Below are 13,291 nucleotides of genomic sequence, written 5' to 3'. Positions count from 1 at the left end.
ATGTTTCGTTGCCATAACAACCATATAGCAACCACACGAAGGCTTCTAATTGGTGGACATTTAGATATTGTTCGATTTGATGAAAATTGGTATATAAGAGTATAAGGGGACTGCGAATTCAACCGCATATGTTTCGTTGCCATAGCAACCCCATTGAGGCTTCTGATTGGTCGAAATTTAGATTTTATTTTATTTTTGATGAAAATTGGTATATAGGAATGTTAGGGGACTGCAAATAAAACCGCATAAGTTTCGTTGCCGTAGCAACGACACAGAGGTTTCTGATTGGTCGCAATTGTGAAATTGCACAATTTCACTCAAATTTAGTAAATGCGATCCTTTTCTGATGCATCTTTGCGACTATGGGGGCAGTTTGAGAGACATCTGTAATTGTCCCCCATTAGATTTAGTACTTGTTGAAATATGTAAGTGCTATTAACACATTTTGTTCATTAACAGAGACACATTATTTAATTTTTGTGTCAATTTATATCCTACTAAATCTGACTGTGTATATTGAGCGGAAATATTGGTCCCATTTTCGGTTCTGACATGTTTCCCAGTACTTAACCGCCCGTTAAATTTACACATTTCACACCTGGGAACAGAACCCATTTTATTTACACGTATTGTTTTGCAGGTAGGAACACTTGGAAAAGATGGACGTTAATCTTCAACTATTTCTAGCGTTGTCCTTCCTATGTGTTTGTTTCTGTCAACATCTCAACGGGGATGCACTGGCAAGCCATTTACAGAAATTTGCAAATGAGGGAATGGGTTTAAAAGACCTACAGGTAATGACTGATTGGCTTGGTTTTAATTTGTTTAACGTCCTATCAACAGCTAGGGTGGGATAGTTATCAACGACACAGTAGCACACATTCTTAAAATAAAGTTATGCTATTATAACAAAGTAGCATTTTAGCTGCTTTATTATTTGTCGAGCTTTAATAAAAACACACGTTTTGTGTTTCAATATGCTAACACTGAACACTCAAGATCTGACAGTTGGTTTGCTTTTCATGACAGATGAATATTGCCGGCTCTCAAGATTGGCCATTCCGATATTGTTTATATTCGTGTATATTTATCTGTTATTATAAATTATGTTAACATGTATATAAGTGAATATTTCATGGATGGTATTTTGGTATAGATAAGATAATCCTTTTTCTCAGTCCGAACTTTTACATGATAACTGCGAAATTAGACTTGCTGAAACAGCTTATCCTCCCTATCGAACATACTCCTGACCAAGTCTACATATGTCAATGTTTAATTACGCTATCAACAGAACGAGTTAAAACAACATCACATAGGAAACAATTGCTCTGTGAATCCTACCAATGGTCGCTACGGAAAACATACAACAAAAACGCGATGTATAACAAATCTCGATTCTCAAAAAAGCGCGATCAAGAAAGTTTGTGTTGGAAACTTTTTACAACATTATTTTTTAATTTAGATCAGTGAGGTTCAGGATACTATCAAATTGATAAAAGATCTGTAGGGCAGAAGCAGTTTGTATGGGTTTAACGTCCTCGTAACAGCTACGGTCATATAAAACGGCTGCCGACAAGAAAGAGTAGCGAGAAAGGAAAGTATAGACTCCAATTGTCGCAATGGAGGCAAAATGTCAGTTTTGGTTAAAGAAAACGACCAATTATACAGGGCCCCACACAAGCCACCTTCTATCAATAACATGCAGTGAGATGTAACGGACCAGAAAACGACCAATTATACAGGGCCCCACACAAGCCACCTTCTATCAATACCATGCAGCGAGATATACCGGACCTTTTTCTTTCCCCCGAATCTGAACGTGCTTGGACCGTAGCACAGGTATCGTGTTGCAATCATGTTGAAAGTAGTACATAACGATAGCAAGAGGCCCAAAGGGTCGGTATCGCTCTCCTGGATAATCAAACAGTCATGACAAAACAAGCTCATCAGAATATAATACTGGAACTACATTGTACTCCCAAATATTGGCTCTGTCTCTCGGCAACACCTTTCCATCATTGGGTGTCTTCTTCCTTCCCAATAAAGGGGAAGGGGCTTGGGGTGGATTTTAAACACTAACCGCAAGTTCTATTGAATTGACCATAATAAGAAAAAACTTTCATGAATGCATTACATTCTTTTCTAAAGAGTTTCTAGATTGCGTGTTGTATCGTTGAAATATTGTTTAAAAACAACGTACAAAGAACCGATCCCTGAGGCACTCATGCATTCGGGAACCACAACGCCATTCTAGTTATAATGTAACATTAATAAAAATGGTATGCCAGAAGTATTTTAAGTGATTGCTTCATAAGGAGACGAGCTATACCAAGTAATGTTATGGTCTCGTCTGTTTCTATTGAATCATTTTTGAACTTTATTTTAGACGTATAACTGGCCATTTTCCCAATACAATATTTCAACATTTTATTATTTTACAACAATACTACTTCACGGTGAGTTGCATATACTAAATAAAATTGTAAATGTATACATGCCTTGCGCACCAAATCAGTTGCATTTTTTATATATTCAGGCTCACTACGACAGTCTGCGCTACGACAGGATTGACGTGAACGGGCATGATCTGGTAACCAAAGTAAGTTTTTGTATATACTGTAAGCATACTTATTTAAGTGCACTCAAATTTTAGCGTATCATCAAATTGCAACAAAGTAGGACATTGATGAATTGGCGGTCGTTGCACCCAGTAATACGACATAAAAATACAAACAAGTAACACTAATGAGTCTTAAATTGACGAAAAGGCCATATGGTTTGCTTTCTGCCTAGATTTACACTGTTTTAATATAGGTGTTTTTTTTGACATCGTGTTTTATACTGATACTTTGGTTTAACTTTAACGCACGCAGAACTCAACCGCAACCTCTAATAAGCGTATTGTACGTAATTATTAGGGAAAAGCCTTTCGTAGTTTGAACTTTGCGCAAAGAAATGTCGATATTATACTGGTACAACTTGAGTTAAACTGGCGACATGGAGTCGAGCCAGAGTAAGATCCTCGTACCACAGCCAGAAAATGAAACTGCATTCAAAACTGATTTTCCAACAAAGTTTTAGCTTTGATCAATCATTTTCGAAAAGAAAAGTTTTGCAGGGAATAACAACTATCATTGTTAAGGACTTTGATATGTCCCGGACTGGAAACAGAACCCATTGCCTCCTCACCTGGGCGAACGCTCAATGCTACAGCAAAAAAGTGGGGTGTTGCCAGGCAAGGCATTAGAAAATAAAAGGTATTTAGAAGTAGAGAGAAACATAAAGATCTCAAATATTGCAAAGGGTGCAGCAGATTCATTTTGGTCGCTTTTGTGTCCCTAAGTTGAGGGCACAAAAGCAAATCCCAAATTCTGCAGGGGGTTCCCACCTTAGTCGATGGGTACGATACATGGGATGGATAACAACAGGTGTATTCATTTTGCAATCCCCGACCTGCAGGAATTAAAAGAAAAGTACAATGTACCTGTCGGGACATTTATAAAAAAATGACGGGGATTAAATGATTGTGAAATATTCTGCGATGCCAGACCGGGATTCGAACCTTGGACTTGAGCTGCATTGTACCCGGACAAAAGAAGTGTACGAATCCAAATGTGCTAGTTATTCAGTGAACAAAATCATGTCTTCAGTTTGCTTGTCAGTTAAATTCAAATTCAGAAAACCCAGCATTCCAATCAGTATTTCATCCAAATTATACACACATTTTCCAACAAAATGAGAAATTTGATCCCATCTATAGGCGTGCGACTTCAAACACTCATGGAAAATTTGGAAATCGAAATTGCTGCTATAGACTTGCACAATTATGAAAAATCTTGCACTCTCCCGCTTTAATACAAGCTCTTTTTTCAGAGTATACTTCACGATTTTCTTCACATACAATTCTATATATAGACGGCTCCAAGGTTGAAGAGAAAGCTGCTGCAGCATGTGTTGTCGGCAACATATCTTCTTCCTGCCGCTTACCCAATAATGCATCTATTTTTACAGCTGAAGGAACTGCAGATGGTCTGGCTTTGGATGAAATTGATAAAATGTAATTAAAAATGCAATAATCTACTCTTGACTCGTTATCACTGCTACAAATTATTAAAAAAAATCGGAACTTTTACAACTTTCGCATTCAAAACATCGCTTTTCGTATTGACAGGATTTGTATGTTCTGCCACCTGATAATCATATGGGTACCCGGTCATGTCGGAATAAGTGGAAATGAGAAAGCAGATAGAGTTGCCAAAGTAGCTCTTACCCTACATCCGATAGATATTGAAATACCTTAGTGATTTTAAACCTTAAATCGCGAATTTTATTAGAACGAATTGGCAAAATAAATTGTCTGAATCGGTGAACAACAAATTATTAACAGTTCCACCTAATGTAGGTTCATTTGCGGCACGTGGAACGGACAGTACAGAGGAGGTTGTCTTCTAGCGACTGCGCATAGGCCATACCTACATCACACATTTAACATAAAGAAGAGCAATCTTATTGTCATGTATTTGATCAGCCATTTACAGTCAAATATTTTATGATTGAATTTGCTGATTTCAAACAAAAACGTGAAAGATTCTATAATATATAGTGTATGAAAACTCTTTCTGTTCAATCAATATATAACTATTTACACTCAATTGATCTTTATCATAAGATCTGACATGGTTTACAACAAATTCGTTCCCTGTTAATACATTTTTACACCTTTTAAATCTTTTCATTTCTAGTTTGAATTATTCATTTTTGTGATTGCCTATTTTAATGTGTTGTTTTGCCCTAATTGACTCGCATTGTCGATGGGCCGTGAAATTTCAATACAAATACCAATACCCATATTTCCAAATGGAAGTTAAGGGGAGGTAACTGTATATAGGAAAAAACGGCAGTGCAATGTGACAGGTATCTTAAAGCGGATATTTACAGTCCACATTACCGTAATTTTATTGACCTTTGGGGTGACGTCATTAATAATTAATGTCATAATGTGTCACGATCATCGACGTCAGTAAAAAAAATCGCCATCCGGGCATCATAAGCAGATAAGTTAACGGATGGTATATTGTGGTTATACCGTGACAAATTATACTGATTGACCATTCAAATGTCTTGTTACATCTCAAATGAATTTGAAATAAGAAAGAAAAAAATGCAATAAGGTTTTCGCTCGAGGCATTGAGTTGCAGAGAGGTGCAAAAAAGAACAAGCAACTAGCTCAAAGAGGTAAGCTTTATCATGAACAAATAAGTGCATTGCAATACGTCTTTCATTATTTCGTTTTGCTTTACGTTTTCCTGAAAGCTTTCACAAGAAATTGGTCAGAAGTTTCAATATCTGGAAAAAGCCGCCAAAAGCATCAAAATAGCAGTAGAAGACAAATACAACAGTTTCCAATCAAGTTCGACGTTTGAAAATTGTTGCGACGTTACTGGGACACCAAACCTCAAATTTCAGGCGAATGTAAGACTACTTCTCATTTTCTCAAAAATACAATTTGATTTCATAGTTGTTTTTGCGTATACATTAATTTAAAAGATGCAATCGATGAAACCAATATAATACTTAGCGCCTCATAGGCAAAACAGTAGTTTGTGTCAAGATAGAAAAGATCAATTATTTTCATGGATACTGTAGCGGAGATTATTACTGGATTTAATAGGCTGTTGTCACCGACCTTTTGGGAAGTACTTATCGGTTATTTGTTGCGTTTGACAATGTTCGCGTAGCAAACTGATCACGGCGTGGAACATTTCCCGTAGGCACAATGGTTCTGAAACCCATATACTCTGTTTATCTATTTTTCAATAATCTTTAGATAAAAAAATTAGTGTGCGAATATTTTCGTGTCACTTAACTCAAAACGAAAAACGGGAGTATTTCAGCACATCGAAAATTTCCACTTTTTCAGTACCTAGGCCAAGACGAATTAACGATTTTTTTTGTCTTTCTCTTTATCTTGAAAAATGGAAAAAAAACATGCTAGTCTTCCAGTTAAAAACGGTAAATAGGCGTTGGTATGCTGTTAAATGTTTGATTTCTTGGTGGCCAGTTAACATTATATCATTCCCTTTGTATAACATAATTTGTTACCAAGTACCACTACATTTTAATAAATATTTTTGCTGTTAAAACATTTATATGTCATCTTATTACAGATTTCTTTAGATTCGCCCTGTTGGACTGTATCACCGAAGTCCCCACAGATCAAGAAGTTTCCAAGTGCCGAAGTGGGAACAATCATGAAAAACAATTTCGATAAAAATAATAACTTGCTTTGGCAGTACTTTGGGGGTGAAGATGGTACTTCCTTTCATTTTCCAAAAGCCAAGGTGTCTACCACATCATGTAAATCCTTTGATCCTCGATTCCGGTAAATATAACATGAGGAATATATTTCTTTGAAGACCCAATAACACAATACTTAATGCCATATTGAATTTTCTTTATTAATGATTTAATCTTTATTTGGTGGATTTTATGGGGTGATGAATTGATTTTGTCTTGAAGCAATTTCATTGAACTACAACATTGAATCGTTAGATTTCAATCAGTATGTGACTTCAATAACTGGAACTTGTGAAAGCCCATTCTGATAGTTTGTACTAGACTGTGAAAGTCTACGTATTGACGTAATGTAAAAGAAATATAGTCCGGCATTGAAGGACCATTGTACAACATGATGGTGCAAGCTGATTGTTTGGTTTGGTTTGGTTTTATTAAGTTTAACGCCCTATTAACAGCTAATGTCATTTAAGGACGTGTGTGTTGTGTATACGTGCATCCGTGTGTGTGTGTCGGAGACATGGTATGTTGATGTACTTGCCTCCTTGTGATAGCGCGGGAGTGCTACCATACTGAAATACTCTGCCGAAGAACCCAGCACAGCATTCCGCCCGATCTTATTATACTGCCAACGGGTGAACCAGTTGTTGGCATTACCCTTAATGATGAACGTTAAGCAGGGAATAGCAACTACAATTTGTAATGACTTAATTTGGTGTGTCCCAGCCTTGGGACAGAACCCTTTACTTCCGCACCTGGGCGAACGCTCAACTTTAAAGCCAGATGTGAGGTATTGCCAAGCAAAGCACTAAGAAATATAGGGTAGATAGAAGTAGAAAGAAATATTAAGATCCAACATTTTGCATTTGGTGCAGCAGATTTATTTTCGTCATTTTTGTGTCCCCAATTAGAGGGCTCAAAAGCAAACCTCCAATTCTTTAGGGAGTTCCAACATAAGTCGCCTCTTGCGATATACACATACAGTGGGTAACAGCAATTGAATTCGTTTCTCGATCTCGACCTTCAAGTGTTGACGCTGATTGTTCAATACAACCAAATTTTGATGAGACAAAACACAAAAATAGATTCAATTTTTGTTGATGAATTCATAAGTTTAAATATAAAATTTCCGGCGCGTATTTATACGAACAGCTAATGCTAATCTTGCAAATGAAATGGGTAACATTTTATGGTTGCATGGAGTCCAACTTGAGTAGAAATGGAAATATTGTGAAATGTACACCAATATCAAAACTCTCAAAAGATACCGTTTCGTGATTCGGGATACTCGATGAAAAATATAACGCCTTTGTGTTAGACCATTTTACTACTTAGCTGTATCACTATACGAACAAACATACATTTTTTTCCAGACCATACTACGCCGCAGCAGCTACACCTACGGCCAAAGACATAGTGGTGCTGGTGGACACATCCACATCTATGCACAGGACAGATAACACAGATCGAACTAGACTTAGGCTAGCCAAAGAGATAGCAACAACAGCACTAACGACACTGAATCCCAACGACAGGGTAATACTGTGTTTTTCGTACTCACATTATATCACAAAGACAAAGTCATATATAGACTGCATAAACCTGTACAATTTGGTGAGATATTTTTAGTATTCTAGTCGATACTCATGTTGAATTGGTCACGCTCAAAATGGCGTTTAAACTGACTATGAAAACTAGCTCAAAGTTTTTCTGTTTTTTTAATTTACATGGTGTTTTTTTACATTTTCAATATCACAGAAACTTAATTATTTAAAATGATAATTTAGCTCAAGTAAGTGTTAGCATCGTTTATATTTTTAATATTTTGCTGCAACAATGGCATCAAACTTACTTCTTTGTGCTAAAAATGTTAGATTCCAACGTGTATGAGTATTTGATTTAACGTTCAATGTATAACATTGCCAGATGGAAATTTCAGTAAATTAATCATTAGCATACACTGGTTTGGACCATTCCTGATTTTTTTTTAACAAAGTCATGAAAATCTATTTCATATACAACGTAACTGTACATTTACTTTATTGGAGTTGATTTGTTTGTTGTTATTTTTGTAATCTAATGGGAGAACTTTTGTCCCTTGGGACTATTGCGTCACCGAAGGCAGGAATCGGAATCATCACAACAATGGACGTCCGGGTTGGTTATTGGCAATCAACTTTGATGTTTGTCTGTATTTGTTGAAATATTCAGTAATACATTTCAGATGGCTGTTGTATCATTCAACCCAGAATCACTTAAACCGACACAAGGCTGTTACACTAATCAACTATCACTGTACACATCCGATAATGAGCGATACCTTACAAAGTTTATCGGCAATCTGGATGTCAGTGGCGGATCTGACGTCATTCTGGGCCTTGAGGCGGCCTTCCATTATTTCGGAAACTCATCGGCGCCATCGGAAGGCGAAGAGCGATGTAAGTTAAATATATAAATGATATTTTCATCAGTGCTAGTCTTCTGGAAGTCTTATTCGTCGCAGTGTCTAATTGCCGGAGCTGCAATCCCCATAGGACTCATAAACAAAAATGTTTTATGGTAATTAAAAATAAATCATATGTAACTTGGTTTAGTTTGGTTTGGTTTGGTTTGGTTTAATTTTGTTTAACGTCCTATTTACAGCTAAGGTCATTTAAGGACGTGCCTACATGTGTGTAGTGTGTGCGTGCTTGCCTGTGTGTATGCAGGCGACAGGGTATGTTGGTGTGCTTGCCTCCTTGTGATAGCGCAGATCTGATGCCGACTTTATAGTGCTATCTCAATGAAATACCATGCCGAAGGCACCCAGCACAGCACAGCATTCCGCCCGGCCACATTATACAGACAACGGGTGAATAGGTTGTTGCCATTCCCCTAAATGCTGAACTTTAAGCGGGAAATAACAACGATCATTTTTAAGGACTTTGGTATGTCCCGGCCTAAGGACAGAACCCATTGCCTTCTTTATTATTTTACTTGTTTAACGGGCCTTCTGCACATTAGTTGGTTGGTGTGTTGCTTGTGCAGGGTTTTACGTTCAATCAACAGCCTAGGTCATTTAGGGAGGTGCCCCCATGTGCTTTGCGTATGCATGTTTGTATGATTTACTACTTAGTAAAACGTGTTTATTCTGAACCATGCTGCTACCCAAACCACAAAAAAGATGATTGTGGACAATAAAAAAAAAAAAAAAAAAAAAAAACGCCAGCAGAGTCTACCACTCTGTTTCCTAAAAGATGAACGTAATACACGCATTACGTATCGCACCTATAAACTTTGGTAATACAGTGCAAGATACAGTAAGCCATAACTGAATTGCATGATGAATTGCATAACATCGATGCGTTTTCGTCTATCAACAGATCAAGTAATCCTTGTTCTGTCCGATGGGGCCGACTCGCCGTCAAACAGAAACCCTCTAGACATTATCAGTGACGAAAATGCCAAGCTTGAAAACCGAGTCCACATAATGGTGTATGGTATAGGGAATGGTATGTACAACGGTTGGTTAACAACTATCAAAAGGGCGTATGTAATTCGAGGGTTTAATTTCAGTATTAAATAATTTTAGAAACGATTTGTTGATAATAATCAATCATTAAACACGAAACATTTTTTTGTAATGCTCTGTTATGGTGCAGTGCTATAATTAAACATTTTGGAATAGAGTCATATCGATTTAATCCATTGTGATGTGTGTTTTAACTTGGACAAGATATAAAGAGTACATAATATATGTTGTTCAATTAGGCAATCGAGAATCTGCCACTAACGAGAACATAAAGACAAGTGATCTAATAAAAACCCACTTCGCAAAACGACTCGCACAAATATATTATACGGAATAAAATCTGACATTGCGGAAATTTAAATAATAATTATCACATTCTCAGCTAAAAAATCTTGTATTAGAACGTTTCCATGTAATGCCAATAGTAAAAATTTCTGTGGATTGTTATACTCGTCTGCTGAAAGAGACTTACGAATCTTAAGGATTAAGCTCTCATCTCGAACTATGAAAAACAATCCTCATATACAGCACTAGTGGTATAATAGTTCAAGAAATAAAACCGCTACAACTTCATTTGAAGCACCTGGTCAAGTATACGTTATTTATATATATGGGGCAAAGAAGTATTTCCAATAGTGTGGACAAGTTTAGGTTGTCAAATTTTCGGAGCGATCCGCTCCTTTTTCAAGACACAGTGAAACAGAACAGTTACATGTACATATACATCATATTACAAGAAAATAGAACTGATATACTATAATTGAAAACATAGCTATTATATAAAACCAATAGCCCCTCAAGACAGCCGAAGGCAGTTATATATATATATTTCTATCTTATACTGTTTAGAACTTAATCAGGATACCGTTGCTAAAGAATTGCTTCATAACATGACCCATCAAAACAGAAACAATGCATCTGCGGGGACTACAAAGGTAAGATACATACTTTTTCATGAAATACATTGTAATATCAATGTCATCAACATTCGCACATAGGAACTGTTAATACTACAAAGACGGCAACCGTATGAATTTATATTAGGTGATCAGAATATAAACAAAATAATAATAACAATAAACTTTATTTAAATTCGAAAACACATTAAGTCGACATAGACATATTCATTCAATATTAAAAAAAATGAATATTCCGTAACAATTACTCTATGTTTTCCCTTTTTCAGATTGGGTTTTTTCAAATTATATCAAACGCAGAAACTGTCCGCTCAAATATGGGACGCTATTACAGCTTCTTCAAATCTTCAAATACAGACCCTGTTATTTCCGCTCCGTTCCTTGACACATTCTCAAGAATTGGTAAGTCATGTGCTGTTGTCATTCAATCAAACTGCAAGTTAGTGTACATTATAGCGTGGTCTTGTGTAAATGCGAATTTCGGAACAATATTTAGCCAAATTGCCTTTTTTCCTACTGTTTAGGTTTGTTAATATCAGTTTGCTTGCCGGCGTACGACAAAACCGACCCATCTATTTTGTTGGGAGTCGCCTGTGCTGATGTCAAACTCAACGATTTATTCTCGGACGCAAACGTATTCAACGAAGGTGATTCGTCATATATTTTCATCATAGACCGAAAAGGACGTACGCTAAAGCACCCTTTATTGCCTCTGTCTCGAACTGTAAAAGACAAATACACCCTCCTGGATATTTCTTATCTAGAAAGAGCTCATGGAACAGGCGCAGTAATTGACGCAATGAAAAGGTTAGTGATTTTTTTAATCATGATATTATCAGGCTCACTGATCCAAGTGGATCATATGTATTTAACTATCATATTGACGCAAAACTCTACAATCATAATTATATTGTCATTTGACCCATGCAAAATTTAAAAGAGAAACAATTCATTAAACTCGTAGTCATTGATTGATATTTGAATTGTCCTTCCGAGCTACAGCTCTTATGGTTTACTTTATAATTAAATCACGATTTTATATATCTAGGTGTAGTCATTACGAGTTGGTTTTTGACTTCAGGTTTAACTTTTATTATATATTCTAGCAATCTTTAAAAAAGAGTGATATCTAACTTAATTATCAAACTAACTAAAACCAATTCGCAAATTTAAATATGCACAATTCTTTTTATTAATAATACTTTAGAAGACAGACTGGGTCAGAAGTGATAACTGCCTCGACAAGAACAATGGCCCGGGGTGTGGTTTTGTCTGAGGGTATTCTAACCAGGACGGCCAGATCTACATACTATTATGCACCGGTAAATATCCATTGTTAAGAAAACATGTCGCCTTTTCGATTCTTAGTTGCTACTCTGTCTGAAGCAATGATAATAGTTTTAATAACACCGGTTTGCTCTGGCTTTAAATTCCAGAATCAGCGTGTTTCTTTACCCATGCAGGTTCAGGGAAAGAACAGACCTGCTGTATCCCACTGCATGTTCGGAAGAGGCGACTAATGTTTTGTCCCCTGCAGAAACGGGGGTTTTCTTCCGTGTTTTCTTACGAAGCAGACATGGAAGAGACCAAAATTAATCTGCTGGCCCGATGGCAACACTTGGTATCTTCTTTCGTCTGTATCACCTTTTTTTCCCAGTATCTACTTTTTTCCAATTGTGTCTCTCTAGGCACCCGTCCTCATATAATCCTTGCTGTTAAGAGGCCGTTAAACACAAAACAAACAAACTGTGTTTCTCTGAGCTCTATTACTTGGGACAGAAAATACAAAATCTTCTTACCCAATGTAACGACTGGGACCTCTAAGTTATTTTCAGTTAAACCTAATGTAGGTTCATGTGCGAAAAGTAGACAAATAGCTACGTTTTGCATGGGGAAGACCAACCTTGATCAGCCATTAACAGTCAAACACTTCATGATTGAATGCGCTGATTTCAAACAAATACGCGACAGATTTTATAATGTACCCTCTATAAAACGTTTATTCGATACAGTTTCTGTGCAATCAATCCATGATTATTTACATTTAATTAATCTCTATAATAAGATATGATTGAATTTATAATCAATTCGCTTGCTATTGATATATTTTGACATCTTTACTGATTTTAACCTTTTGTTTCTGTTGTTGTTTTTATGTATTCAGTTTTTGTGAATGTCTATTTTTACACTGTTGTTTGGCCATAAATGACTCAAATTGTCGATGGCCCGTAAAACAATACAAAAAAACAAACATTTCTCTCTAACCTTCACTTTATGGTTTGGTCACTAATCACACCTGTTGAACCGATTGTTAGAATAATATAACCGATGGTTCCTGTGATCAGATAATGCAGTACATGAAAATAGTCACAACAATTGCTTACATTTTGTAAATGTGACTTTAGTAAAAGCTTCAACAAAACCACAAAAAAGAAAAATGCTAAACAATATCAAAACAGTCAAATCAGAGTTAATAACATTGAGTACAGACTCTGCAGCACACTTGGCCGCGTCACTACTGAGGTGGCTAAAAGCTCAGGATTTGTTTTAATCATTTACGATTACT

The 13,291-nt window shown here is 36.4% G+C and overlaps 1 protein-coding gene across 1 annotated transcript in view; it reads left to right on the top strand.

The window, feature by feature from the left end:
* Positions 1 to 13,291, top strand: part of LOC110462193 (VWFA and cache domain-containing protein 1-like) — a 42,772-nt gene that overhangs the window by 12,536 nt on the left and 16,945 nt on the right. Inside the window, exons 2-12 of the mRNA XM_021516038.1 lie at positions 641 to 794; positions 2,540 to 2,602; positions 5,317 to 5,475; positions 6,171 to 6,385; positions 7,671 to 7,833; positions 8,522 to 8,735; positions 9,660 to 9,788; positions 10,658 to 10,743; positions 10,995 to 11,127; positions 11,250 to 11,532; positions 11,933 to 12,047. Coding sequence (XP_021371713.1) covers positions 660 to 794; positions 2,540 to 2,602; positions 5,317 to 5,475; positions 6,171 to 6,385; positions 7,671 to 7,833; positions 8,522 to 8,735; positions 9,660 to 9,788; positions 10,658 to 10,743; positions 10,995 to 11,127; positions 11,250 to 11,532; positions 11,933 to 12,047 — 1,695 coding nt within the window. The 5' untranslated portion in view covers positions 641 to 659. The remainder of the gene's footprint in view (positions 1 to 640; positions 795 to 2,539; positions 2,603 to 5,316; positions 5,476 to 6,170; positions 6,386 to 7,670; positions 7,834 to 8,521; positions 8,736 to 9,659; positions 9,789 to 10,657; positions 10,744 to 10,994; positions 11,128 to 11,249; positions 11,533 to 11,932; positions 12,048 to 13,291) is intronic.

The sequence above is a fragment of the Mizuhopecten yessoensis genome, unplaced genomic scaffold (assembly GCF_002113885.1).
Source record: "Mizuhopecten yessoensis strain PY_sf001 unplaced genomic scaffold, ASM211388v2 scaffold10759, whole genome shotgun sequence".
In the NCBI taxonomy this organism is placed as follows: Eukaryota; Metazoa; Mollusca; class Bivalvia; order Pectinida; family Pectinidae; genus Mizuhopecten; species Mizuhopecten yessoensis.
Note: the sequence above shows the minus strand (reverse complement) of the source record. Positions and strands in the feature narration are given on the sequence as shown.